General features: G+C 39.8%; 2 protein-coding genes across 2 annotated transcripts; one reads left to right on the top strand and one right to left on the bottom strand.

Annotated features, from left to right (window-relative positions):
• The first annotated feature begins 54 nt into the window (after positions 1 to 54).
• Positions 55 to 20,008, top strand: snap91a (synaptosome associated protein 91a). Its single transcript, XM_061290157.1, has 29 exons — positions 55 to 724; positions 5,447 to 5,589; positions 6,145 to 6,220; positions 6,522 to 6,624; positions 6,903 to 6,996; positions 7,081 to 7,192; positions 7,485 to 7,591; positions 7,666 to 7,707; positions 8,822 to 8,883; positions 9,125 to 9,133; positions 9,552 to 9,564; positions 9,690 to 9,859; positions 10,087 to 10,181; positions 10,470 to 10,484; positions 10,645 to 10,839; positions 11,820 to 11,897; positions 12,156 to 12,263; positions 13,392 to 13,475; positions 13,764 to 13,832; positions 14,109 to 14,255; positions 15,025 to 15,096; positions 15,313 to 15,528; positions 16,461 to 16,643; positions 16,724 to 16,742; positions 17,210 to 17,300; positions 17,412 to 17,498; positions 18,000 to 18,137; positions 18,212 to 18,308; positions 18,611 to 20,008. Exons 1-28 carry the CDS (start codon positions 595 to 597, stop codon positions 18,290 to 18,292), a joined length of 2,739 nt encoding a protein of 912 aa, XP_061146141.1. The 5' UTR covers positions 55 to 594; the 3' UTR covers positions 18,293 to 18,308; positions 18,611 to 20,008.
• A 1,257-nt stretch (positions 20,009 to 21,265) lies between these two features.
• On the bottom strand, positions 21,266 to 27,532 carry prss35 (serine protease 35). The gene is made up of 2 exons (XM_061288957.1): positions 27,208 to 27,532; positions 21,266 to 23,483 (listed from the first exon to the last, which is right to left on the bottom strand). Exon 2 carries the CDS (start codon positions 23,463 to 23,465, stop codon positions 22,194 to 22,196), a length of 1,272 nt encoding a protein of 423 aa, XP_061144941.1. The 5' UTR covers positions 23,466 to 23,483; positions 27,208 to 27,532; the 3' UTR covers positions 21,266 to 22,193.
• Between the last annotated feature and the right edge of the window lie 2 nt (positions 27,533 to 27,534).

The raw sequence follows: 27,534 nt of genomic DNA, 5'->3' as shown, positions 1-27,534 counted from the left end.
CACAAAAAAAAAAAAAAAAAGACGCAAGAATATTCGGGGTTTTAAGCGTGCTTCGCCCGGTTTTGTTGGTGGGGAGGGGGCCGCAGCACAGAGGAAGCCTTCAGGGGGAGGAGGTGCAGAAGAGAGAAGAGGAAAAGCGTTGCTCTGGATGGGGATGCTTCCAACCCGGGCCTGATGCTCCTCTGCTCAAACAAGGACTGTCGGAGAGGCTGCGAGGATTAAGCAGGAGGCCGGATGCTGTAAGACTGAGAGGAGGGGGAAGCTTCAAGAGCATCATCCAAAAACGAGCATTTTGTCTCACAGGCGGAGAAATAACGGGTCCAAAGATTGACGGTGATCTTTTCATTTGAATATCCAGACTACACTATCGAGGTGGACCTATAACAGCATCCTGTAAAAACAAATATATATACTTTATTTTCCCCCAAAGACGCATGCTTGGACTGATCAGTCACTTCCACCAATGTTACGTAATAGAATTGTTTGACTTGGAGTTCAGCAGCTGGGAGTACTGAGTCTCCTCTTCATATTTAAGTGGAGGTGGGGGGGTAGGACCACTCGGTCGTTGAGGGTGGACTCCACCGAGAGAAGAAGATGTCGGGTCAGACACTAACGGACCGCATCGCCGCGGCCCAATACGGCTTGACTGGATCGGAGGTGTCTCGAGCTGTGTGTAAATCCACCACACATGAGCAAACAGCCCCAAAGAAAAAACACCTGGAATGTGAGTAGGCTACTGTCTGCGTGTGCCCATGTTTCTGTCTGTCTGTCTAGTCATCTATCCATCTATCCATGTATGCATCTTGTGCATGTAGGCCATGCACCAAAGTCATGGTGGTTGCCTCCCCCATGCAGTCAGCTGTGTGTCATCACATGGATTTATTCTACAGCAATGGAAGCTAGTGCCGTCTTACACCATAATTGGAAATAAGTAACCCCATAAACTGAGGTCTTGATAACACCATACAACGCATTGTCAATGGTGCTAAAGGCGTGATGTGATGCCCCATGCTGCTTTGGTGCAGGTGAATCCATAATTGAAAAGGTCATAACTAAGCGATTTTACTACCACGAACAGAGGCGTCGCCTTGAATTGCTGTCACTGCTTGCCTTGTTCAATGGCACACATCCTATTCTTGGAACTAAATTTGTTGGATTCTGTTGAAAATTGAGACAGAGGTGCAGGTTTTGAGACATGATGTACTGCACACACTCGTAACAACCGTTTACACCCACATAAACTTCTATCGGCGCACGGTATTCCGTTATTGTTTTTGGCATTTGGAAGGAAATTGGAGTGAGAGAACAGCCAGAACTGCTTGACTGTGAGGCAGAAGCACTGAATGTAGCTACACGAGGCTATCAAGAGCGCATCGAAGTGAATTCTCTCTTCACATTTTCAGACAATTAGTCTGGGAAATGTCAGGAAACTCAAGCTGTGAAACATGAATCAATAGAGAGAAATCTCTCTTAATGTGTCAAACTAAGAAAATGCACCAGAATGCTGAATAGAATTGAGTAAAGCATAGCAAGTTTGACTTACTAAAAGTTTGCCCTAGCAATTTGTTGACGTGACTTTCACCCAGAAATTAAATCTCTAGTCTGTGTTGTGTATGGATTTCCTTTTAGAATCCAAATGATGCACATGATTTCATCATTAAAATTGCTGAATTTGCATCATCTTCAAATACATGGGCAAAACAGGAAGGGCAACAGTGAGCAACCCACCATCAGCTCAGCTGGCCAATCGTTCACAAAACGCCGAAATAACACCCAACAACGGAACCAGCTCATGGGTCCACTGCCCAAAAAGATGTTGTGTAGGATCTCCATTTTTTTAGGTCTTTGATGACTATGACTGTAGATATCTACATCAATGAGAATCGAGCTTTTCCTAAGATGTCATTTTCAACCTCCACTGCTGTTTAGCTGGCACACCACATTGGCAGTGGGGCACAATGCATTCTGGGTGTTTTCTTTTTTTCTCCCTCTGTGTTGCTTGCGGGTGAGAGGAGCTATAAATAAAGAGCGTACTTTCATGGTCCATTCATGTGTAACCCACCAAAGCATCACTTATGCAGCATGACTTGTATCACCCTCCATCCTCTTGCACATCCAGAACCCTTTCTACATCAATATTGTGTTCTGGTCTGTATGCACCTAAAATATTATACAGTACCCAAATACGCTAATGTTTGCACTAACTTAATGTCAACATGTGAGTACAACATTGCTTATACATTCGCTATGGTCATGTGGTCACTGTAATTCATCTGTGATGCACTTTGCAGTCTGTCTTTGTTTTTATATTCTGCACCAGGATCTTGCATCTGTGACGGAATACACAACTATGTTGCATTTCTCAAATGATCTCATTTCCCAACCTACTGCACAATCATTGGTCCATTCAGAACACATCTGCTACCATAGAGAGTAATGTTGCTGCTGTTACTAACAAAGGAAAGTGGTCTTGTTAAGTGATGAAGCTGGCATTCAGCAAATAGTAGACGGACATTCATCACAGAGTCTGATCGACATTTTCTGTCATTTAATGCTTCCAACAAAGTATAATTGGATGAGTGTAAGTGTGAAAGGACTATGAGAATCTTTCAGTTGAACTATAGTACCCCAGATATTGCGAGGCATTGTCCAACATCATTAGCCTCTGACCTCGCAGGTGTTCTTCTGAATTAATAGACAAAATTACCCTCGAATACCCCCTAAATTATGTACGGGGAGATCCAGCATCACTTTGTGTAACACATAAATGCTTGAAAGCAACTGCTACTTCTCTCTGCAGCAGCCTTTTCAGAGTGGGGTTGAGTGTAAACAGGTTTGGGGTCGCCTCGTTTCCGCCCAGGTTTTGCCCAGCTGCATTGGGTCTTATTTCTTTATCCTTACAACACTTTGCAAGCAGATACTGATGGAGCATATTTGGACAACAAGCCGAACAAGTTTGCACAACATAAGAAAAGGCTGTAACAGTTCCCACCCCAAGGGTCGAACATGTTGGACAACTCAAAGTTCTAGCAAGCATTAGTAGAAATAATGATTCCAGTCAGCACTAAACAAATAATCATCAGATGTCCACGTAATAAGTTGTCAACCCTATCAGTCTTCCTAAATATGTACAAGTGGGGCATCTGTGTCTTCTTATTCAGGAGAACGGGTTGTCCAGTGACCAATTCAGTTAGGCCAAATTTTCAAATCAAGAAACGTAGCAGGGCCATAAACATTAGGCGCAAATCAATTCAAACAAACTGGACTACAGGCTCGGCCACACGGGGGTTAGATCTGAGCCGCACGTAGCCCACAAAATTCCCATTTCCAGCTACGACCCCTTCACCTCTTAAAAATCAAATCTATATTCTGGTTTTGTTCGCAACACTGTAAATCAGCTTTGCCAGAACCATAAACCAAAATGATAGACAAGAAAGGTGACTTTCTGCAGGAAGACGTCCTAACAACGAAGACCGAAAATTCTTACCCACTGGTGTGCACCTCAAAATATCAGGGGGGTGACAGATGGGTTATATTGCTTCACGTTTATTAACGAAAGAGGCAAAGTGGTTGCGCAGACTTTCTGTTTGGTAAATCAATACAGTCAGTGATGTCTGCCAAAGCACTTTGCTGAAGTCTGTGAAATATGTCCTTCATCAAGCTAAGCCCTTTAGTCTGCCATTCTTTTGATGATGTCCAGTTCGTAAATCTTGTCAAGAAAAAATATATTTGAAACATTTCACAGATACCTCACTATATCATCATTAATTTCTCGATAATTATATAAATAGTTCTGTATATTCTAATTCATGTCTTTTTTGTTATCTTTTTTTTTTTTTACAAAACACTGCATGATATCCTTTTGGGTCAGTCAAGACATCTGATGCGGTCTTTGGAGCCTAAACAAAAGCCCTGCTATTAATAATACATAGGCAAGTTGTTAATGCCTTCTCAAGTTTAACATAGCTAACCAATCACAATGCCAGGTTAGAGCCACGTCTTATGTGCTGTTGCACGATTTTGGCACGTTTATGCAGCAGTTGGGTGGTCGTGTTGGAATAATCAGTGCCACAGTCTGCCAGCCTCAGTGGGATGTAAAGAACGAGACACACACAGGAGAAGTGTGGGATGATGACTCATCAGGCCTGGCAGGCTTATTTTGTGTGTAGTATGGGTGTGTATTTGCAGCTTCACTACAGACGACAGCGTGTACAGCCATCATTGCTGCATCCTGAATGTTACATCGTCGATGGTTATAGGCTTGAATAAGAGTGACCTTGAAGATATTTCGTTTGCATCAACCACATTCCAGAGCGCTGCCTTCCCTGCTTACCCTATCCAGGATGATTGGAAGAAAATAAATTACGTGTGCATTGATAATCAGTGGATTAACTAATCACAATTTGTATTCATACACCAGGGATTATTTGGTGCTTGTGAACAAAAAAAAAAAAACATTGCACGCATGGTACTGAATGATTTCCTGTGTGCAGTACATTTCTTGACGAAATACTGCAGATTGTCAAACCAGTGATTTACAGCCTCATACTGCAGCATGACGCTCTGTGGTAGATGTCTATTTCTCCTGAGTATTCAGTGAAAATGCTTCTTTTAATAGTAGAGACTGTGATAATTCAGATTCTGACGCTTTCTGCAGTGGAATGTCCCATTGTTCCTCTGTGGGTAGTAATGACAAGTTTCACAAATGAACGCAGTAACAGCCAGATGAATTCCAATCAGGCAGTAGTTGTGCAGCACTCATCCAGATACATAATCATTTTGTTAATAGCTCAGCACTCTGGCTTGAGTCACTAACATAGATTGTGTCAGACATAGTTTGTGATAAAGTAAGAGGGATGAATTCACATTAGCAGGGCTTTTCACTGGGCCGTCACGAGACAGGTTAGTTTTGCCCTACTAATAATGTGTTGCCGCAATCGCAATAAAAATGTACTGGCATGGGTACTATTAAGAAAAAATAGGAAAATTATAATCAATCTAGGTTAGAATCAAGCGTTACAGCAATACAAGGTATAAGGAACACACAACAAGTTATTATAGACTTTAAAAAAATGATTAAAAATGACACTCACCTATCAATTCAATCTACCTGTCCTCATTGGGGTCAAAGGCAGACAAAAGCCAATCATGCTCAGCGAAAACATGCTAACCAAGATATTCCTCCAATAGACATTTAAACCATGTATTTTATAACTGTGTTATTTGGCAAATGAAATGTGGGCAGTGGAGTAAAGGTCTTCAAGCACATGTTTAATGGTGCGTATGAAATTGAATATCCCATTTAAGCAGCTGTTCAATTTATACCTCCACCTTCTTAAATGTCATCTCATCTGAATCACTGCATTTTTTTTCCTGTTGTCTTGATTTCAACAAAAGGGTTGCACCCGCATCTATCTACTAAAGTTCTCTCTTCTTTAATTCCCAGACCTGATCCAGGCCTCTCAGGATTCCAGTGTGAGCGTCCCTCAGATGGCCGATACACTGATAGAGAGGGCGGGCAATGCCAGTTGGGTGGTGGTTTTCAAGGCCCTGATTACTACACACAACCTCATGGTGCACGGCAATGAGGTAACAATACACGCATAGATCGTCCAGGCTAAGAAACAAAGGATCTGATTTAGTATGACTCTTTATAGGAGAGACTAAATCCTGCCACTCACTCTAAGTACAGTTGTAAAAGTTTTGGAGACCAACGTTTTTAAAAGAGATATGTGTGCTTTCCGTAGGTATTAACATAAAACATTTGTGAGAACACTGCAAAAGCAAATGGAAGTTTGAAGTAATGCAATTGGATGTGTGAGTGGACAAGGCAGACAAACATTTTACAGACTTTGACAAAAAAGCCAACAAAGAGCCAACAACTATATAAAAGCCGTGTTTTGCTTTTTCTTTCCCAGGCAGTACTTCAACATACCAAATCAGCCTTTACTTTAATAAATACATTGCACGTGCAATTGATCTATTTGAATAAACTCCTCCCAGAACACGCAACAATTTCAAGACGGCAAATCAGTTGAACTCACATTAGGTTTAATAATCCATAATACTCCTCCAATAACGTCTGAATCAACTGTGTCACTGTATTGTGCATTTATGGATCATCATGTATGTGTGCTCTTTCAGAAATTCCTGCAATTCCTTTCATCGAGGAATTCTTTGTTCAACCTTGCCAATTTTCTGGACAAAACAGGCTCCCATGGTGGGTAGTAAGTGGTACAAGTTATATGTTTGCGTATTGTTTTTAATGACGGGTGCACTGGATAAAGTAATACTTGACTTTAATTTTTAATAGATTGTCTAATCAACTGTACCCCACTTTTATGTCTATCAGTATGTCAAGTATAAAAGACAAGCCTTATATTTCCAAAGCTAAACCTTCACAAAATGTTGTGATTTACAGTATTTAATTATTTGTAATATTATAAGTTACAATGCTGACATCCCGCTCCTTCAGTATTATTGGAGATACATCAATGTGTGTGCGTGTATGTTTTCCTCAGGCTATGACATGTCCACCTTTATCAGACGCTACAGCCGTTATCTCAATGAGAAGTCCTTTGCCTACAGACAGATGTCTTTCGATTTTGTCAGAGTCAAGAAAGGGTACAGTTTCTCTTTTCTGTCATTCCTTCACCCATCAAATTTGACTTTTGATGAAAAAAGCACGCCAAATTACACTTGTAGGATGACATGATCTACATTTTGGTTTCAGAACAGTTTTACCAAATGATTATCATCATCATCACAGATTGTTTTTGTAAATCTACTAATTGCAAGCTACTGCATGCTTGGACTAAGCTGCCCTGACGTTCTTCAGATCCTCAGCTTAAAATGTCTCGATACATTGAAACAGAACGTCTTATTATCGCTTTCCGTCACAGCGCTGATGGAGCAATGAGGACCATGACAGTAGAGAAGTTGCTGAAAGGAATGCCTATCCTGCAGGGTCAGATTGATGCACTGCTGGATTTTGATGTGAGTTACTTGAAGGAATCTTCACTAGTTACATCATTTTAATGCATATTTCTTTCATCTCATCAATTGTAATTATGTCCAAAGGTACACCAACCGGAATTAAACAATGGAGTAATAAATGCCTGCTTTCTTCTACTGTTCAAAGACCTAATAAAGTTATATGCTTGCTACAATGATGGCATCATCAATCTACTAGGTACAGTATTTCTGTTCGCCTTCATTTTCTTTCCCAGCATGTTAATTGAATATCATCTAGTGGTGAGGACCACCGATTGAGTAGCCTAGTTTAACATCTTCCTTACATTTATGTAGAGAATTTTTTCCGACATGTTTCTGGGTCAACACAAGCCAGAATCTCTCATTACGGAAGGTTACTAACTTTGTGTTTTAAAAACACAAATTCATTTCTGGAAAAAAATAAATAAAAAAAGGAAAACTACTACTACACAGTATATCAATTTTAATATTGTCACGACTATGTCTTTTAGAGAAATTTTTCCAGATGAAGAGAAGCCAGTGTAAAGATGGACTCGAGATCTACAAGAGATTTCTGACTCGCATGACTCGGGTATCTGAATTCTTCAAACTTGCAGAGGTAATATGCGGATGTGCCCATTGCTCTAGCACTCATTACATACTGGCTGAAATGTCTTTGTTTTGTATTTCCAGCAAGTGGGAATAGACAAGAATGACATACCTGAACTGACTCAAGTAAGTTTGTTACAGCTTTGTCTACTCATATGTTTTGCATAGGTGTACACTAACATGCAAAACTTATTAGTCATACTTTCTTCAGCTCTACATCTAAAGTGTATTTTTTAAAAGACAAAGTAAATATTGAAACACTATATTTTCTCTTCTTATATTGTGTTCTCACTCAAAGAAACAGTCATTTCAAACCTTTTGAGAGACTTGTATGGCTTTGATAGGTTTTATCAAGGAGATGACTTAAGCAGTAAGATTTTAAAGAATTACACACATTTAATGATAGTAGTGTGAATATTTGTCAGTTCTCCCATTTTTTGGATCCGGCTTGCATTGCCAATGGATTCCGTTTTGACCCTCAAAGGCGCATTATAGCACAGGTGGTGCACAAACAGCGATGTACTGTAAATGAGCAGAATAGTTAATCCAAACAGCCTTGCAAACATTGTTAAGTACCATTTAACATGATCGGATGTGCTACATGACTAATGGATTAAATGTCCGTATTAATACGTGTCAGTCTCCCAGATCCTTGCCCCATTGATTATCGTCATCTTTTTGAAGGAGAGCCACATTAGTACAAACAAGACAGTGTAACATGACCATTATTCAGTCATGGATTTTTTGTTTTTTTCTGAACATGGCACCACCAAAAATATATAAGGAATGACCAAACATGACATTTAGGATAACATGCAGGGCAAGAAAAACAACTAAAACCAAATTGTGCCAGACTACCATAATCACCAAGATGAGACAGATGGGGTTAGATTCTGAAAATTAACAAGAATCGTTAAACCTAGAATCTAATCATAATTATTATACTTATAACATTATATTAAGCGAAAACATAGGCCCCAAATAGTATGATCATTATATGAACTAAAAATCTGAAACAAAATACAAAACACAAAATGAATAGCAGCGTTGACAAGCTCAATGTGGCATTTAAACCTTTTAAACCATTTTCCTCTCTGTTCAATCTGTTGCTTCTTGAAATTATGGGTTGTATGAACATGTTTTTTAAGCATCTAACCAATGGTGAACAATGCACAATGATGGCATTTTGTATACTTAATGCATCCATCTTAATATTTTGCCATACTATTTGCCCCCACAGGCCCCAGAAAGTCTTTTAGAATCACTTGAAACTCACCTCAACACTTTGGAAGGAAAGAAGCCGTAAGTTTGTGTGTTGTTTCTTTTTATGGTAAAAAAATACATCAATTAACATTAGCACGATAGTGATCACTTGTAGTTGGCTTAAGGTTGATTTGCATGAACTTAACGACATGTTGGATTGATCTCAAAATAATTGTTTGAGGCTGCTTTAATTAAACTTTGTATTTATCCACTTTGTTCATGTTATGACGGCCAAACATTTAACCTAATGTTCTTCTGATCTTTGTCCAATACAATACAGAGAGGATAAGTAAGTATTCTCTGTTACTCAAAATGCTGAATTTATACCATTACCTGCTTTTTTTATATTTACATTTTATTTTCCACTAGTTTTTCCTTCCTTTACAGAGTTTTTTTTTACTGAATAGAAGTGACCATATCCATTTAAAGTCATACCATCAAAATAACAATATTAAACCAAAGCTGCGTTCACCTTGTGCTTCAATAGTACATTTTATTTATGTATTCATTTATGTATTTATTTATGTATTCATTCATTTATTTGGTGGAGTGAAGTGGAAATGAGTCTAAGATGCAATGATTTAGTATTATGTTTATGTTTCAAATTCTGCCTGTCTAAATTCACCAAATATTTAAAACACTTTATACTGTACCTATGATGTCACTAATTTTCTTTCCTAACCTGTGTGCCATTCTTGTTTTTGTAGGTCACCCACCAAGGTAAGACACCACCAATAACATTAAGTACTTACATACACTAAATGAGACCTCAATAGAGGGATGGATTGGAACTACACATCATCTTCATTAGCATTCAAATATGCCACCATGTTGTCTGTTAATAGGACACAGTGGCCAATAACAGCTCAGCAACTACCACCCCATCTTCTGCACCACCCAAGCCTGCACCGCCTGCTGGCACTGGGGGCCCCCCTGCTCGACCGGGGCCCCCTGCTAAACCTCCACCTCCCTCTATCACACCCACAGCGGTTACTCCCACCACTACTGCCAGCAGGTAAGTGCCAGTGAAAGAACTTATGTTACATTTATTTAACGTTAAAATTGTCCTATTATGGATTGGATGTTTGTGCGGTGTAACATCAGAAAATAGGCAGTGGGTGAAAAATAGTAAAAGGAAATTTAATTTGTCGACTTTATTCCATTGTCATTTTTTGTATTTATTTATATGTGATATTTATAAGATGAAATAATATTTGCCTGCTTCTCTTTTTTTCTGTGTAGTGCCCTTGATGATGGCTTCTTGTTGGATCTAGATCCCATGTCCTCGTCCTCAGCTGGTGGGACTGCACCTCCTTCCACAACAACCGCATGGGGAGGTGAGAAACTGTTGTTTCGGAAACTTCCTGAGCTTTATTTGAAAATCTTATCCAGTGTGACTCTCGCGACATCGCGGTCTATCATGCGCAGCGCTTGGAACGATTCTAAGAGCTTGCACTTCACATGCAAGGCATGATGCCCAATTATTCAATCCCATCTTTTCACATTGCAAAAACAAATTTGCAAAATTTGGGTTTTACATTCATTAATACTTGCTTAGGCGTGTCCTTGTTATCTTTTAACAATGTCATTCATTAATGGTCAACGTTTTGCCTTTTGTTATGCAGACCTTTTGGCTGACGGTGAGTAATCTAATGATCTCTTTCTACAAGCGTATTATGGAGCTTAATAATTACAGTTTAGATTTACCATGAGTTGTCTTTGATATAGTCATTACAAGAAATAAAGTTCTCTGTTGCCTTCTTCTAATTTTTTTTCTACTCTGTGGACGGTGTTTTGTAGCCACTCCTGCTGCCACTAACAATGCTTCTGAAGCTAAACAAGCAAAAAAAGAGCTTGCCCCTGATGCTGCAGCTGCCTCTACAGTGGCTGCATCTACAGCTGCTGCTTCCACTGCTGCAGCCATGCCAGCGCCCATCTCCCTGCCTGTCACTGCTCCCACCGCTGCTTCAGTTAGAGACATTGACTTTTTTGGAGGTTGGTCAGTTGAAAATGTAGACAGCTGGGTGGCTCATCTGCACAAGGTTTTAATATTGTAGTAATCCATAGTAAAAGCTGTTAATTGCGAGTGAAAAATTGCTGAGATGCAGTGCGTGCACTCTGTCGCTACAATTTTTCAATCGCGCTATATGCTATATGTATATACATATATATATATATATATATATATATATATATATGACTTATTTGCTGAAATTACCTTCAATAAATTATTAATAATTTATTGTATTAATTTTTTGAAGACATTGGTTATTTTAATTTCTTACAATAATTAGGAAAACATCTGCAACATTTTATTTTCATAAATCTCTCCCAATGTCAAGATATGCTGCTTTTGCTCCATTTGCAAGCACACTCAAAGATTTCCTCAATAAATGCAGCCTTTTTTTAAATCCTTAAATCAACATGAGCATCATGATTAATTTTATAATTTTTTTAAAGTTCTAATATTGGGTAAAGAAGATGAATTGGTCACAATACATAAGGCTTGAGTCAAAATGTTTTAATTGTATTAAGACACAAAACTGAGACAAAATACAGTAATCTCCCTCTTCTCTCTGTCAACTCTATTTATCATCTATTTTTCCGAGTTGATATTGGCTATGTTGTGTTTTTATCACATTCACTGCTGCCAAATCTGAAGACCAAATGTAGCATCTCTATCAAAGAAAGAATTATCCTAGTCCATCCCTGAACTTAACATACCCCACTTGTCACAGAGTACAAACAACTTGTGACAATTAACCTCATCTCACTGAATACAACTTTATGCAGCCCCTTAAAATTTTCTTCCTAGAACTGATGGTACAGTCAAAGAAATGACTTGGGCTGCGTACTTCTTGTATTCTTTGCCTTTCCCTGATACTGACCTCTCATGTTTTTGTTTGTTTGTTTGTTTTTGTTCATTCCATCTGTTTCTCCATGTGTTGTTTGGTTGTGTTGCTGTGATACACTAGATGCATTTGCACCTTCCCCAGGAGATGGCCCTGTCGCTGTGGCTGCGGGTCCTGCTACTGATGCATTTGGTGAATCTGGTGGGTGAATTTTATGCAAAAACATTCAGAGAACTTATAATAATAATAGAGCCTTTAAAAGGACTTCTTTTTTCAGTCCTCCAGTGATGTGTGCTCAATTGCCTTTCTTTCATGGTTTCCAAGTCTTGTTAAGACATCCACAGGCACCTTGTCTCACAGATATAGTCCAAGTTTTAATCCTCCACCCCCTTCCCTTCTTTTCTCATCAAATCACATCTAACCCTTCCATTCCAACCCCTGCTGCTTCTCCTGCTGAAGACCCTTTTGCTACGACCGAGGGGAGTGCGGACATTACTCCAGGGCTGGACCTGTTTGCTATGCGACCCACTGACACGGGAGCCACTGCCATCACCCCTCCCACCTCTAGTGAGGCGCCGGCCATCGCTGTCCCTGTCGCCACACCCGCCGCAGCCCCCACTCCTTCTGTCACCACCACCACTAGCACCACAGACACCACCACCACAGAGTCTGCAGCCGCTCCGACTCTAGATTTCTTTGGTGGTAATGTCCTTTTGCTTTCATTCTGCTCTCCCAGTCACTCTGCATTATATGATGATGATATTTTGATCTTGATTGCCCTTGCTCTAGAGGTCCTTAATAATGAAATTGGAACATCAGTCACTCAAATTTCTACACCGTCGCATTTTCCCGGTTTGGAATGTTCCAGTTTATGTGCTCAGGGCATAAAAATTAAAATACTGCTACTGTGACATTTTATGACATCTCTTGGGGCCAATGAGCTATGTTGAAGTGAGATGTGGCGCTTCATTTCGATAAAAGTAGTGTTCTGCCACCATCTTGCGGCATTTTGACTCCAAAGAACTACGCTGAATTGAGTTGAGGAGCTTATTTTAGACAAAAATAGTGATATGCTGCCCTATTGCAATATTTCTTGCTCACAGATTTTTGCTATGCGCTACCTATAGATGGTGGTAAACACTTCATTCGTTTGCTTTGGCCATTCAATCAAGCATCTTGACCGCGCATGGCAAGCTGGAGCACAAAAACTGAAATTTGTTTTTGGTGAGGTAAAGTCATGGTTTACCTCAGATTTTTTGTTGTCCTTTCTCCTTCTCAGCAAAAATGGCTCTACTTGCTGTTATTCCTCACCAAATACCAATATTCACCGCCAACATTTAAACGAGTCATCTCCTGCATGTGAAAAGTTTCCAATAATGTCTGCTGAGAAATAATGTATAATTTGTACTTTGTACTCTTAAATTTAAGTGAAATATTGCGTAGTTTTAAAATTCTCTAACCTTGCTTTAAATTCTGTCGTTAACTAATATAATTAATCTGGGAATTATTATGAATTCACAAATATAATCAGAATATTTATTAATAAATGTGAAGCTCGCAATATTTCCCTAGATTTCTAATCTGATATTGTGTTTACATTGCATTCAATGTCCTCTCTGCTTTCCCACACGTCTATTCATTGTGTTTGTGCTGGATTTTAAATCTGAATGTCCATTTTATGATTGTGTGTCCTAGATATGCTTGATTCTATCCCTGAGCAAGGTTCTACCACAGAATCCAAAGCTGCTACCACACCTAGCGTAGACCTTTTTGGTGCAGGTACAGGAGCTGATCTACATGTCTGTGTGTGAAACCTCTTCATTTCTTCTACTTAGCACACCTCCACTCCTGTCTAATACATAGTCCTTCCCTACTACACAATTTTGTTTTCCCCTCATAGTGATATGAGAGCTGTGCATGAAATCCACAAGCATCGTGTTCTCCCCAAGGCTGCTTTTTTTTACCAGAGCTGTTTCTACCTGCTCTGCTAATACTTTTCTTTGCTCCTCGACCACCACCATTTTCTTCTTTCTCGCACTCTGCCTCTTGCTTGCATTGGTCAATTAGACCTCCCTGCTGTTTCACGCGGGCCTTCTCCTTTGCCTGAGCCGGCTCCGACTGGAGACATTGTCACTGGTGAGTTAAGGTGCTTTACTTTAATGGCATCCCTTCTGTTTTCCTTATGTGAATTATGAAGGGTGCAGCAAGCCTCCACTCATCATGATCAACCCTGTTCAAAAGCGGTGGTAAAGATGCATGAAGGCCTGCTTTCCTGCTTTGCTTCCTTTGCTAGAGAATGTTAGCCTTGCCGTGCTGATAAAGTTGCAAAAAAATATTAGGTATATTATTGAGCCTTAATCTGTCTGCTTTCTTGTTGTCTGTTTTCCTGTTTCAAATCATTCTCATCTTCAGACCCTGGTCCTGAGACTGCCCCTCCTCCTGCCCCTGCTCCTGCGCCTGCTTCAGCTCAGACTCCAACTCCAGCTCCCGTTGTTGTTCCTGCCACTGAGGCCTCCTCTCCAACCAAAGCAGAGCAGACCCCAGTTATTGACCTGCTGGGTATGTATTTCACAATGGCCGCATGTACTCTTTTTAATAATTCTTTCTTTTTTTTTTGTCTATTGTTCTCGAGTCCTTCTTGGATATTGGATAATACTCTATCAGATGGATGACATGTATAACTTTCAGCAACGTGCAGAGCTCAAACACTTAAAAATATAAATCAGAGCTGGATTGTTCGGATTCGGATCATGAGAGCAATGAGAGCAATCTGTCCTGTTAGGGACATAGAGATATTGCAAAGTGTAATCAGTCAACCAATTAAAAAACACTATTATGTCACCAAATAAAGAAAAAATACCTTTTTGATAGATATTGTAGATTTCCCTTTTTTTCCATTCAAACTAGTGTTTGAATCAGCACAATTTAGTTCATTATCTTGTCACCCAAAACTTAACATCCACCTCAACTTGCTTCTAAATATAAGCTCCCTCCCAAAAAGTGTGTCACATCCAGAACATGGATTTATATGGATTTTTTTTCTTTTATTATTATTATTCATGTTTGATGCAACACCATATTCTATAATAAAATATTGCATTTAAAACCTTTCATGGTACAGAAAAGGCTGAATTGTATTATTAGATAATGATCACCTGTTACCTCAGTAAATCACCCGATATTTTCTTCAGTATTTAGCACATTAGTTACAGTGAAAGAAATGAAATATTTACTTGAACAATATGTTCAAAATTACTCAAATTCTGTTGTGCTATTGTGTATTTGTGTTGACTACCCTCTTTTTCACTATGGATAATTGCCCCTCCAGACTCCTTTGGTGGGTCTGTGAAGGAGACACAGAGCTCCGCTCCTGGGGGACCTGGAGGAGACCTGCTAGGAGGTACAATTGTTTAGTGTTACACCATATTTATATAAACAGTGGACTCCTGCATTAGCAGGCAGACTGATTGCTGATATACCTGTCCACGATCTGTACTTCGCTAAAAGTCAGCAGGGATGGCTCACCTGCAAACCTAATGAGGACCAGCATTCCAAAAACTGGATGGATGGATAATATTGCAAATGGTAGTCACCACCCGATCTGTCTCTTCATCAGACCTCATGTCCCCCACCTTGGCACCCACCGTCGCCCCGGCCCTGGCCCCAGCCATGGCTCCAGCTCCAGCACAGAATTATCTTCTTGAATCGGGATTCGAAACTCTGGGTTCACTTCCCTCTCCGACACCACCTGTGCCAGCTGTACCAATGGTACCTGCCGCTGCAGAACCTGCAAAAGCCACACCGGCGCCCTCTGGTGGCTTTGATGCTTCAGGTAAATGTCATTTAATGTCATGGAAAGTTTTATGTCAGGGACGGTAGATAGTACTTTTTCAACATATCTCTCAAACATTATTGCTTAGCTGCGAGTAGGTGTGCAAAAGTGTATGGTCCACTGAAACATGGTCATTTGGGCATCAGCCCTAGGCTGCTGTAATTATTGCTGTCTGCTGCATGGATGACACGCTTCTACCTCTGTTGTCAACTGCTTAAATTCTCACCTTGACTGTTTCAATGATTGATCAGATTTCTTTCTTATCTTGTTTCAATGTGGACCATTCACACATGCTGCGCTTTCTTCAGTTTCACACATGCTCTCTTTTGCTTCACTCACTCTTCCCCACCTCCTTCATCTTCACCCCTTCCTCTCTGCTGGCTACGTACCTCTTGCTTGCTTCTTCTAATGTGTAATTGGTGAGTTGAACTCCACAGTGCATTGCAGCATGTGCACTTTTTGAAGTCTGCCTTTTGTTTAAGGTGCATGTTTAAAATGTGTCTCCTGCATGAGACAAAATACACTGGTTTGTGGAATTATTTTCCCCCAGTCCTTTCTTGGGTTGATTTTTATCCAAATGCCAGTAATGTTGCATCATAGCATTGCAATGAATTGGGAGTCATGTATTGCATTCATTCCAATTAGCCATTCCGAATAGTTCGTCTTGCGGTTCATAATCTGCGGTATAATAATAAAAATTAATAATAATAATATTTTTTACTGAAAGTGACAAGCTAAGGGCAACTCCTTGTGCTTGCACATTTAACTACGTCCTGTTGCTATTACAGCTGGATTGTTTCCCTCCCCTTCACGTTCACATCTGCCCACTGCCTGCATTCTCGCTAGAATTGGAAATGAACAACCATGTAATCTGGAGCGACTTTTTAACGTTGCACCTTTCCCACCTTCCTTTCAAGTGTTTGATGCATTAGGTGACTTGCTGATGCCCGCCGTTACGCCACAGAGCACCGGGGGAAGCACAACAGGAAGTGCAGCAGGGAGCATGGGAACTCCCGTCACAGTTGAAAACATTGCAGCTGCTCCACCTGCCACCCCACCCCTAACAAAAGCCATTGCAGGGGATCTTGACTCTTCACTGGCCAACCTGGTTGGAGGTACATGTATTGTATGATGGGACACATCATTGATTTCCCTAAAAACTCAAATCCATTTCTTTTATTTATGCTCCCTTTAGACCTCGGAATGAAGAAAAAGTAAGTATACTCTTTGTTTCTGCTTTCTTACATTAGACACTGTCCATGGTCCATGATACGTCCATGGTGAATCATCTGTTTATTCCTTTTTCAAAATAAAACAGAAACAAATACACAAAACAAAAACATCAAAACAATTATATTTGTTTTCTCAATTTTTATTCCAAAATCCCAAATATGCATGCAACAGATTCATGTTTTATAATGATTCTTCAGTCTTGTTGATGCTATTTGGGGTTATTTAAATTGGAAAATCGGCCCTGGAACAGGATAATGGATGTTGAAAATCAATAGTTTTGATTCAAATGATGTGACTGCATCTAATCGAACCAAACCCAATTGTTCCACTTTAAAATGTATCCAAATATATTTTGAGTTGTAGTTCATTGGAGCGATACACCCTCCCCCTAGATGATCGGTGGTTGACTATAAATAATTTATAGTGCTATCTAATAACCTTCCCGTAGAGATCCACAGAGTGAGAGGAAGTTGACTGGAGGAGCCAACTGGACCCCTCATGTGGCCCCCACAAGCTGGACCACACCAGGTGTCCCCATGGTGAGAACAACTTCAACTTTAATCTGCAGTCAAACCTCATGCCACCTGCACATGTAGGGGTTAGGTAGTTAACAACATGTATGCTTTGACAAACTGTGAATTTACAACCAGGCTGGAGTGGCTCCTGGCGGACCTGGAGCAGCGGCTCCCAGTGGAGCAATGGTACCACCGATGAGTGCACAGCCTGGCTTTGGTATGGTGAGTAAAAGTCCCCAATACACTCTATAAATATAGGTACTTCTGTATAAATAACAGGGAGTAGAAGTACTAATTCAAATCCTGCACTTAAGGGGTTTTATGCAGCCAAACCAATGTGTTCCAACAGCTTTGCTAAAAAAAAAAGTTTAACTAATGATAAAAATACTTTTTTTTTCCAACTTGTGCCTTTAGTGCCCCACAAATGTAGTTGAAAACAAGCCATTTTCTTAAATATCTTAAATAAACATTTAGCTTCTCTCAATACGCGAAGGTAGTATAATCTATACTTAAATGTACCAGCAAAGTATTTTGACTTTATTCTGTCCCGCCACTAGTATTCTTATACCTATGTTTAGAAGCCATACTGTATTTCAAGTAAATAAATATGGTCTGCTTTCAGCAAGATCTAAGGTCTGTAATAAGGTTTCATGGACTCCTTGAAAGATCTGTCTGATTTTCTTTGTGTTAGCCTTTTGTACAAAGCACATGAACTGTTTTCAGCCTGCCGCTGGAGGGCCAGGAGCCCCCATGATGCAGCCCATGATGGGTCAGCCTATGATCGGTCAGTCCATGATGAGACCTCCTTTTGCTGGCGTGGTTGGAGCTGCACCTGGAGGACTTGCAGCACCAGGAGCCCCGGTAAAATTCTTTGAATCAGTGCCGAGTATACAGAATAATATCAAAAACACTCGACATGTCTTGTTTTTTCACAGCTTTCTCCTGGACCTGCAAGCCAGAGTCCCAAAAAGCCTAAAGATCCTCTGGCAGAGCTCGACCTTAAGGACTTCTTATAACACAAATGAAAGACGGGTATGTTGCAGTCCTCATTTTGTTTTCATAGCTATATATTACTTCATACATTATATAGTGGACTTAAAGAATCTTTAAGATTCTTGCCTCACAGACTTCCCATTGTGGTAAACATGAATTGGAAGATGTTAAACAAGTGCAACACAATTTGGTGCCAATACAGCATGCTTTCAGGTTTGTAGAGGCGCTGCATATACATAAATAATACGTTTTACAAAATATTAACTGCACGATAATATTTCTTTAAATGAGATAATGAGGGCAGACTAGCGTGTCCTGCAGACCAATATTTTCCTCTGCAGAGTCGGATGCTCCCCTCGTTTACCCGGCGTCTGTCAAGATCCCAGGAAGCCAGTGGCCCTGCCTTTCTGTCTCTTTTGTCTGCTTCTCGACATAATAAGAGCCTCTCTCCTCTCCTCCATCTTCTTTCTGTTTCCTTCTCCTGTGTGATGTTGTAGCACCAACTGTGAAAGTGAAACCTAGCGGAGTATAACCAGTATACGAATATATATGAGAAAAGAATTCCAAGTGCGTGATCATTTTAGATGTTCTCAAGTTTTTTGTCTCAAGCAAAATCTCACAAAAAAAATCCTGAAAATGTTCTTGAGTGAAAGTGAAGGAGTATGTGATTAGATTTATTGCTTGTGTTGAATGATGGTCGTATTTTGGTGTCCTAAGCTCCACCCAGTCTTGTCCTCTTAAAGGGGCGGAGCCCTTCTTCTTCTGCTCTGATTGGATGAGAGTTTAATTAAGTCCTTGTGGTTTATGGAGAACTATGTTGTGTCCTGTGTACAGAAAGGTCCTAATTTATAAACATAGACTCCACTGGTGAATTTGACAATTACGTCTATTATGTACTGTACGTGTGCTGAAGAGAAATATCAATGTGAATCTGACATGACATTGTGAGGAGTCATGTGAGTGTTATTCAGTCATCATTTGGAGAAAAAAAAAATGTGATAAATATATTGTATATTATGAAACAAATTGAGTGGGCTTTTGAGACTTTGGAACATCAACTGACGCTTTGTGTGTCTTTTTATTTGTGGCTTATTTTTTGTTACTATTTTGTCAGAGTAAGGCAAGTCTTACTTCCAAATCCAATGTTTAGTGAAAAAGTTATACATCATGGAGAAAAACGTTTTAAAGTGCCCCTCATTGAAACAATTCCACTATTTAATGTGTGCACAGTAATGTTTTTTTTTTTTTTTTAATTAAATAAAAATCCTTATTTGTAGAGACCAATAAATTCAATTGGAGTCAAATAACATCTTCCACAATCGTTTTTTGTTTTGGGAAGTACCATGGAACATTTTCTATTTAAATCTACCTTTGTGTTTTACAGCCTAATTACCAAATCTGTGAGGTATTTTTAACAGTGCACTGCAATTTGTTGAATGCTTTTCTTGGGCATCAAGAATTTGTAGTTCCATTGTAAGACATCTAATTGATCATGTATGCAGCGCAGGAACCCAGTCGTTAACGATTACATGCTGCGTTGCATTAGAAATACAATGAGGTACCTCCTCATTTGAGTTGACTTTAAAACGCAAGGTTGTACAAAAGAGTGCTGATTCAGATCAAACATTTTCATGGATGGGTTATAAGCATTTTTTTTTTGTCTAATTTATTTTGTGTATGATGTCCCTACCCATTGCATGTAAGCCCTTTGAGATGCAATAAATGACTGATTGAACTCATTTTCCCTCTTATTTCTGACATACAAACATATAGTCTTATTTATCTCAATTGCTATACGTTTCAGTACAGTGCTTGTACAATGATACACAATCTAAATGTGATTCCACGACCCTTATAGTGGCGCAAATGCAACAATGAGTCTTTCAATTGATGCAAAGACTATTGCGGCAACAATAACACACTTTTCACTCACATTTTGTTACTTTTTCTTTGTTCCTGTGCCCTGCAAATTCTTGGGGACCAATCCAGGGTGAATCCAGCCAGTTTTGATCCAACATCAGATGGGATTGGCTTCTGATCACTCCAACTCTTATGAAGACAATCCATATCGGGAGTAGATGGATACAAATTCCTGATCTTCTTGTTTTCTTTCAAAATGACCACAACATTTTTACTTTGAATATTAATTAAATCTCCAATAAATACATGTCACTAGTCAAACTCGATATTGCAATAAATGTTTGTTTTCTCTCTTGCAATAAATAATCGATACCCCGAGGGCAAATATAGTTTTTTTTTTTAATACAACACACATTAAGATTTACCCCATTGTCACCGTTAGTACTTAATTTCTCCTGTCCTGTTTGTGTGAGCGCTAATCCCATGAATGAAGGTTAAGTAGGCGTAAACAGCGGCCGATGAAGAAGTCGCTTCACGAAGCTGCAAGAATGCAAGAGCAAAAAGCAAATCAAAAAGCCACCCGCAAGTTTCCACTCCAAAGTGTGGACCCACTGGATAAAGAATATGCAATATGCAAAAAGTGTTTTGCCAAGGTAAAATATAACAGCAACACTACGAATCTGCAAAGATCGTTATCACGGCGAACTACTCTTCCAACTTTCCAGGTACTGGAGGGGTGAACATAATTCTGCACATAATTGCTTGCATGTGTCCAATATTTAATGTATTTTTTTCTTGTTTAATTGTTAAATTAAAACAGGACAGTTTTCAGTCCTATTAAGCGCTGTCATGGTTTATGTCATAAACAATAAACTTTATGGTTAACATAATGAATATATAATGTTACCCTAATTTGACTAAACTCACACGAATGACGTGTTGTTGTCTATATAAGATGTTTGTCACTAAGGGGGTAATCTGAGGGCCAAACACAAATTTGTACCAATCATGTTAGTAGTTCCGTCAATGTGCATTTACCCATAAATGTTCTTAATAAAAATATTTTGTTATAGTTATGAACAGAAATACACATATTGATCCAGATTAAATTAATGGTTAATCAATCATCATCACGATTAGTATCAGGAATTTGGTATTTATTAGAATTTACAAAAAATGGGAACATAAGCAACATTAAAAAAAAAAAAAAACATTGCATTTAATATTACAATGTGATGTTATCAAACAATGATTTAATAATGTCTTTGGTCAAATTAAATCCTTTGCATAATAAATCAATTAAATTGTCATGTAAATTATTTAAAGGCTCAGTCCAATTTTAGCAGCCTCAAAATCATAGTTACAGTAGTAGGCTCCCCTTTCCCTGGAAAAAAAAAGCTTAGTTTGATAAATTAGCACCATGTGTTCTGGATAAGCACCAATTATGTGCACATCAATGAGGAAAAAAAAATAATCATTTCACTGCTACAAAAGAAAGCTGGCATGTTAATTTCAATTTAAGGTCCATTGGAACCAGCTCAACGGGAACAGAAAGAAGGCTATCGACATACAAACCAATTTAGACATACATATTGCGAAACACCATCTTGTTAAAAGTTCATTCATTTATTCATTATATCTATAATGTAGTCTGTTTGTGGAATATAGTTTACATAATTTTTTGTCATTGCTCTCAAGCCATCATCATCTCAATGATCAGAACTTGCATGTTGGTCAAGTTAGAGAAGTTGATGCATATTTTAAAAATGTATCCAACGTAGTGAAAAATTGCCACAAATCTAAACAAAAAAATAATAATAATTAAAATACATATGTTTTTCTCCATTTTTTTTTTGTTTCAAATAAATTAGAAAAGCCACAGTTCTCTATGTGTTTCGGAGTTCCTGTTGTTGACACTGAGTCTGTCTGGCTGTGTCATGTGTTTTTGTGGTGGGAGGCACAGGCAGGAAGCCAGACAGGCACCTTGTTGGTGACAGGAGGTGGGGAGTCGAGGAGATTGGGTGTCCTTTGGTTTAAAGGAAATGGATCTGGATCTGTGTTGTTTTAGGATACCTGGCATTCACTTGAGTCCCCGTGGACCCAGTAGCAGATTTGGGCATATTTGAGAGGAGTTATCCTCACTGCCACGTTGTAATCCTGCTGCAGCCCATTTCCATTAACATCCACCCACTGATGACCAGAGAAGACCCCAATGATCTTTCTCTTCCACTTCTTCTTGCCTGGCTCTTTGAGACGGATGTAAACCCCAGAGCCGCTGGAACCGGGCTTGGCGTCGCAGTACTGGTACAATAAATCAGTAGATTCCTCAGACACAGAGCAAAACCTGTATACCAGATTTCCCGGCCGGTCATCATCAAAACCAGAGAAGTGGATTCTTCCTGCAGGGAGCTTCTTGACTGAGGGGATAACACCCAAGTCCATGTGCCTCACTTTGGGGGCTCGCTTTAGCTCCAAAACTGCATAGTCATAATCTGCAGTCAGTTCATCAGACACACCTTTGAACCAACCTTTAGGCACTTGGGTTTTCTTAACCCTGGTCCACCGAAATGAAGGTTTCTCCACCTCTGCGCTGCGGCGACTCCGGCTCTTTCTACCCTTTCCGTCCTTTCCTTTACGGTTCCCTCCCTTGTCTTCCACTTGCTTTATTTCTTCTTTGGCACCATCTCCCTTTCTCTTCTTGCCTTTCCCTCGCCCTCCTTTTCCTTTGCCTCCTTTCCCTTTTCGAGATTTTTCCTTAAGAATACCAACGCGAAGCTTCTGAACGCCCTCCAAATAATCCTTTCCATCATGGATACAATGGGCAGCCGTCAACACGTGTTTAGGGGACACCAGAACTCCAGAACAACCCGTGGAGATCTTGACAGTAGTGGAGAAGGGATACTTAGTGGAGTACTGCTTATCAGAAATAGTGAAGCGGGTATCCGTGCCATACACCTCTCTTTTGTGACGGGAGCTGGAGGAGTCGTTTCTGGACCAATCGGTCACCTCGTTGAGACCTTGTACAGACACCGAGGTATACGTGCGTGTGCCATTCTCATAAACCGTCTCGTAGGATAGGAGCTGCTCCAGGTCATCCAGGGAGGGCGAGGGGAGGCCACGCTGACACTCTATCCCACATGTTCCGCTCACCTCTCCTTTAGGATGAGCTGAGAAGTTGGGACTAGTCAGAGGCAGCGTACGCCTCTTCCTTACCAGAGGCAAATTCCACTGAGGCCAAGTGTACTCGTCGTCAACCGTTGCAGACAGCTCGGTGGCGACAGCCGCCACGACCAATGCCGTCACTGGGAGCAGCACACACAAGTGTAGAGGGCCCATTATGAATCGGGCCTAGCACTGAAATTAAAACAAAGGGGAGGATGGTTACAGTCTTAAAGCATTCATGCATGTCGAGACTCGAAACAGTGATACCTCGACTTAGTGCCCCGAATTACAAGACTGAGTTTACCATACTGGTTTGAATAGAGCAGTTTGTTACTCTCTGATTATCATTTATGTTTTAAAATAAAAACACATAAGCAGCCAGAGGATTTATTTCACAACCGTTATCAAGTGCGTCAAACCTGTCTATACAAAAGAAGACTTGAAAAAATAGCTACAAGAAACTTACGCAGAGACAATTCCGGACGTGATTCACCAGGCCGTAGCTTCCGGTTTGTCCCAACACTTAATATTTAAACTTCATACAACAAATAAGAAATGTATTTCTTGATATTCTCTCGTGTTTTATACCCACATATTACAGTGCTATTTGTGTTCATTAAACACTTTAATTTGGAGGGTGGAACAGATCGATGGATTCTCAGTTTGTATCAAAGGGCAATGTCGATGTAATATATGAGTAAATTGAGGAATGACCTTACTATGGAAGAAATTATACTTGTATGTCTTGTTACCACTAGACTGTATGTAGTATATGTTGTACACTTCAACACTCAGAACTCAAACAGTTTGCGGTCAAACAAGTGAAAATCAAACAACAATAAATAAAAAAAAACAGTAGTCCCCCTTTTCCCTCAAAAATGATTTGATAAACCCGATACTTCACAGTTCCAGGTCGTTTGCAGACTTCCAGTCAAAACAATGTACAGTATGAGTGAATATTAACGAAACATGAATATTAGGTAAATGTCTTTATTTTTACCAATTGATATCAATCCATTATCAATACCCAGAATATCTGCTGCATTATGTAACCATAGTTCTCTTTTATGTAGCTAGGTCAGAGTTAGCAGACATTTCTTCGAGCTAGTAAATGTTACAAGTGGTCAAACGGTACCACTGACTTTCTTAAACTGCAATTGGCAGGCTGAGAAAAATAGTTTTGAAATTCATCCAACCATCCATTTCCTGAACTGCTTTTTCGTATATCTAATAAAAATTGTTTAGAACTATATTGTGTAGAATCAAATATAATAATTGAGTCGCTTTCCTGGGCTACATAGATTTCTCAGGGGATAAAGCCCTCCCTTGTCCCGGTGTAGCACCATCCGTGCCCAACATCCGCCCTTCAGACCGAATGGCCCCTTATCGGATCTGCTCTGTCAGCGCCCCCTAAAATAATGATCGTAGGATTGTCCCTGAAACTGCTTTTTCTCAACTCCAAGCATGTCTATATTGTACATAACCCTATGCAAGGCCCTCGATGGTACCTCACATAAGGAGTGACCCATTACCGGCATGGTAACAGAATAAATTAAACTCATAAGTCAAGCTACTACTTAGATTCCAGTATTTCTTCTGTTGACCATGATTTCCCAAACAAACTGAAGGCCGAACACTGATGATTTTTTAAGTCTAGTTTCTGTGTGTTTGCAGCCAGGACAAGCATCCTTGACATCACGATAATGTTAGTCCCAAAATTACCTCCAATTAAGGACATGCATTTGTTACCTATAAATTATATATGTTGTATCGTAACGCTAAACACAGCCATCAAAAAAATAAAACCATCCACTTCATTAGTGCACTTTGAGGAAAAAAAAAAGGGGACACAGGGAATTCTTTAATTTAAATAAGTAAAATGCAGTTCAGCTTCACTTTCTCAGGTGTATGTATAACTAGGCTTTCTTTAAAATTTGGAAGCCTAAAACACAGCTCCATCTCTGGCCATAGGGAGGCAGTATGTACCAGAGTTCCGCAGACCCTCCAGTTTATGCACAGCAGTTCAGGTACTGTAGTGCTGCAGACCATTTCTCCAGATCTGCAAGTCTGCACAAATTGATCAGTTGTATTCATAGTCTGGCCACTAGCTAAGTTGTTGCATCAGCTCTATGGTTAAGAGATTTATATGGAGTTTGAGTCACTGCTGTGGTTAGCACTGAGGTAAGAATGAACCATCATTCTCAGAATGAGCTCAAGACAGTGGCTTGGATGTTTGCCACACTGGTTAACCTTCTCTTTTAGTTATGACCACGTCTGGTTTCCTCAACACCACTCGTCTCCCGTGTCATTAAATGACAGGACACGTGCAGCATGTGCATTTGGTATGGCACTGATACAACCATATTCCTGATAACCCAGAAAAGAAAAGGCTGTTTGATCACAAAGTTGGAAAATGTCGTCAGCTTCACTGTGGTCATGAAGTCACGCAAACGCATGAAGAGAAAGTCGTTTGGATGCTGCTGCAGACAGTCTGATATCTGCACTTTCCAGCTGGAGGATTTACCTCCGGTGGTGTGCGCTGTGGTGGTGGTTAGGGTGGGCTGAGGAGGGGGGTGTACCAGGCAGCTTCCAAAGACACATTCCTTTTCAGTTATATGGAAGTGCAGTATTACAATGAGCTGCAACTCAGCATCATTTATTGATGAGATGCAATGAACTCAGCTACCAGAAACAGTTCCAGTTTCTTTCCGGACTTGGCGATTGTGCAGAAGTACAGAACCTCCAATTTGTTTGGATTTATTTTTCCCATAGCAAATACTGGGAATAGAATCAATCTGTTTCAGGGTTCTAAACTTCACCGTCATAACATTGATAAAGACTATACTAATAAGGCTTGCACTAACTTTTGACATTTATGCAAATATAACATACAGCTTCACGATAAAGTAATAAACTATGTAGCTGACTATGTAGCATTGAAAGTTTTTTTTTTTTTACACTTATTGCAACCCCTCTTAAGTCCATTTTGCTTTACATCACTGACACAACTGTAGAGACGTATACCAGGTTAAAAAAAAAATGCAAAAAAGCACTTTGAAAAACCGTAAAAATAAAATGACTTCAACTTGAAGACTTGGCTGATGTGAAGCACTCATCCCTTTAAAGTAGGGGCCAAGAAAACCTGCCAAAAACAAAGGATAATAAAACAAGCCCTTAATTGAGACTAAAATGACCTTTGGTGTCTGTTCAACTTCACACTCCTTCAGCCAGATTCAGACTTTACAAGAAAACACTGGAAAGTCTGCAATAACTCACCAGGGTGGAAAGTGACTGATATACTGCCACCATGGCTCTTAGTCACATGAAGCCCTCACATTTGAGTTCAATAATTTTCCACCCAAGTAAGCTGAGCAGCTTTGTGTGCCCTCTCCATCCGTGTCTTAAGCCTGTGTACACTTAATGACCGACAGAGGGCAAAATCGTCCCCAAATTTCCCTCCGAGCACGTCAACCAAGTATTTATCAAGGTCAAAAAGTTATTGCAATAGACTATTTAAACGTACGTGTCCACTTATCTCAACTTGCAAAAATTAAGTTGGTTGAACTTTTACATGAGTAAAGTTAAATGAAAACCTGCAAGAGATGCCAGGTTTTTTTTTTTGCCAGATGTCTGGAAATACTTTGACTGCGATTAAAAGTCCAATAGTCGTTATATTGTAATGTAAACCATAAAAAATAGGCTGTATCAAAATTAACGGCATTACACTTCTTTTGGCTGTAAAAGTATTACATCTCTCTGGCAACTATCCGTTCAAAAGCATTTAAAACAACTCCAATTACATAAAAGTAGTTCAAATGAAAGAATAGAATGATTTAAAAGAAATAAATACCAAAAAGCAAACCATGCAAGATGGAGTGGTTCCTTCACAAGAAGCAAAATCCAATACTAGCCCTACCTGCTTGCATCCGATTGTTGGAGATGAGAAATCCGCAATATCTTGTTTCTTTGTCCTAAAACATGCACAAAGAATGTCCTTTTTTTTTTTTAATAAAAAGAAGAACAAACGGCTGTTAATTCATCCTAGACGTCCTGGCATCAGCAGGGCGACGGCTCCTCTCTCCTCATTGCTCCTTCTAAGTGGCTGCACAGAAAGTTGAAAGCACTTGATGCTGAGGAGGGAGGGGGAGGCAAGCACAATCTGAAAAAGACGTTTTTTTCCCCCCTCATCTCTCTCTGGTGACAAAGCCTTGTGGGTGGTGCTAGAGAAAGCGGCCCAAGCAAG

Source organism: Syngnathus typhle, linkage group LG10, assembly GCF_033458585.1.
Source record: "Syngnathus typhle isolate RoL2023-S1 ecotype Sweden linkage group LG10, RoL_Styp_1.0, whole genome shotgun sequence".
Taxonomy (NCBI): domain Eukaryota; kingdom Metazoa; phylum Chordata; class Actinopteri; order Syngnathiformes; family Syngnathidae; genus Syngnathus; species Syngnathus typhle.
The sequence above is the reverse complement of the archived record's forward strand: the minus strand, read 5'-3'. Positions and strand labels throughout refer to the sequence as shown.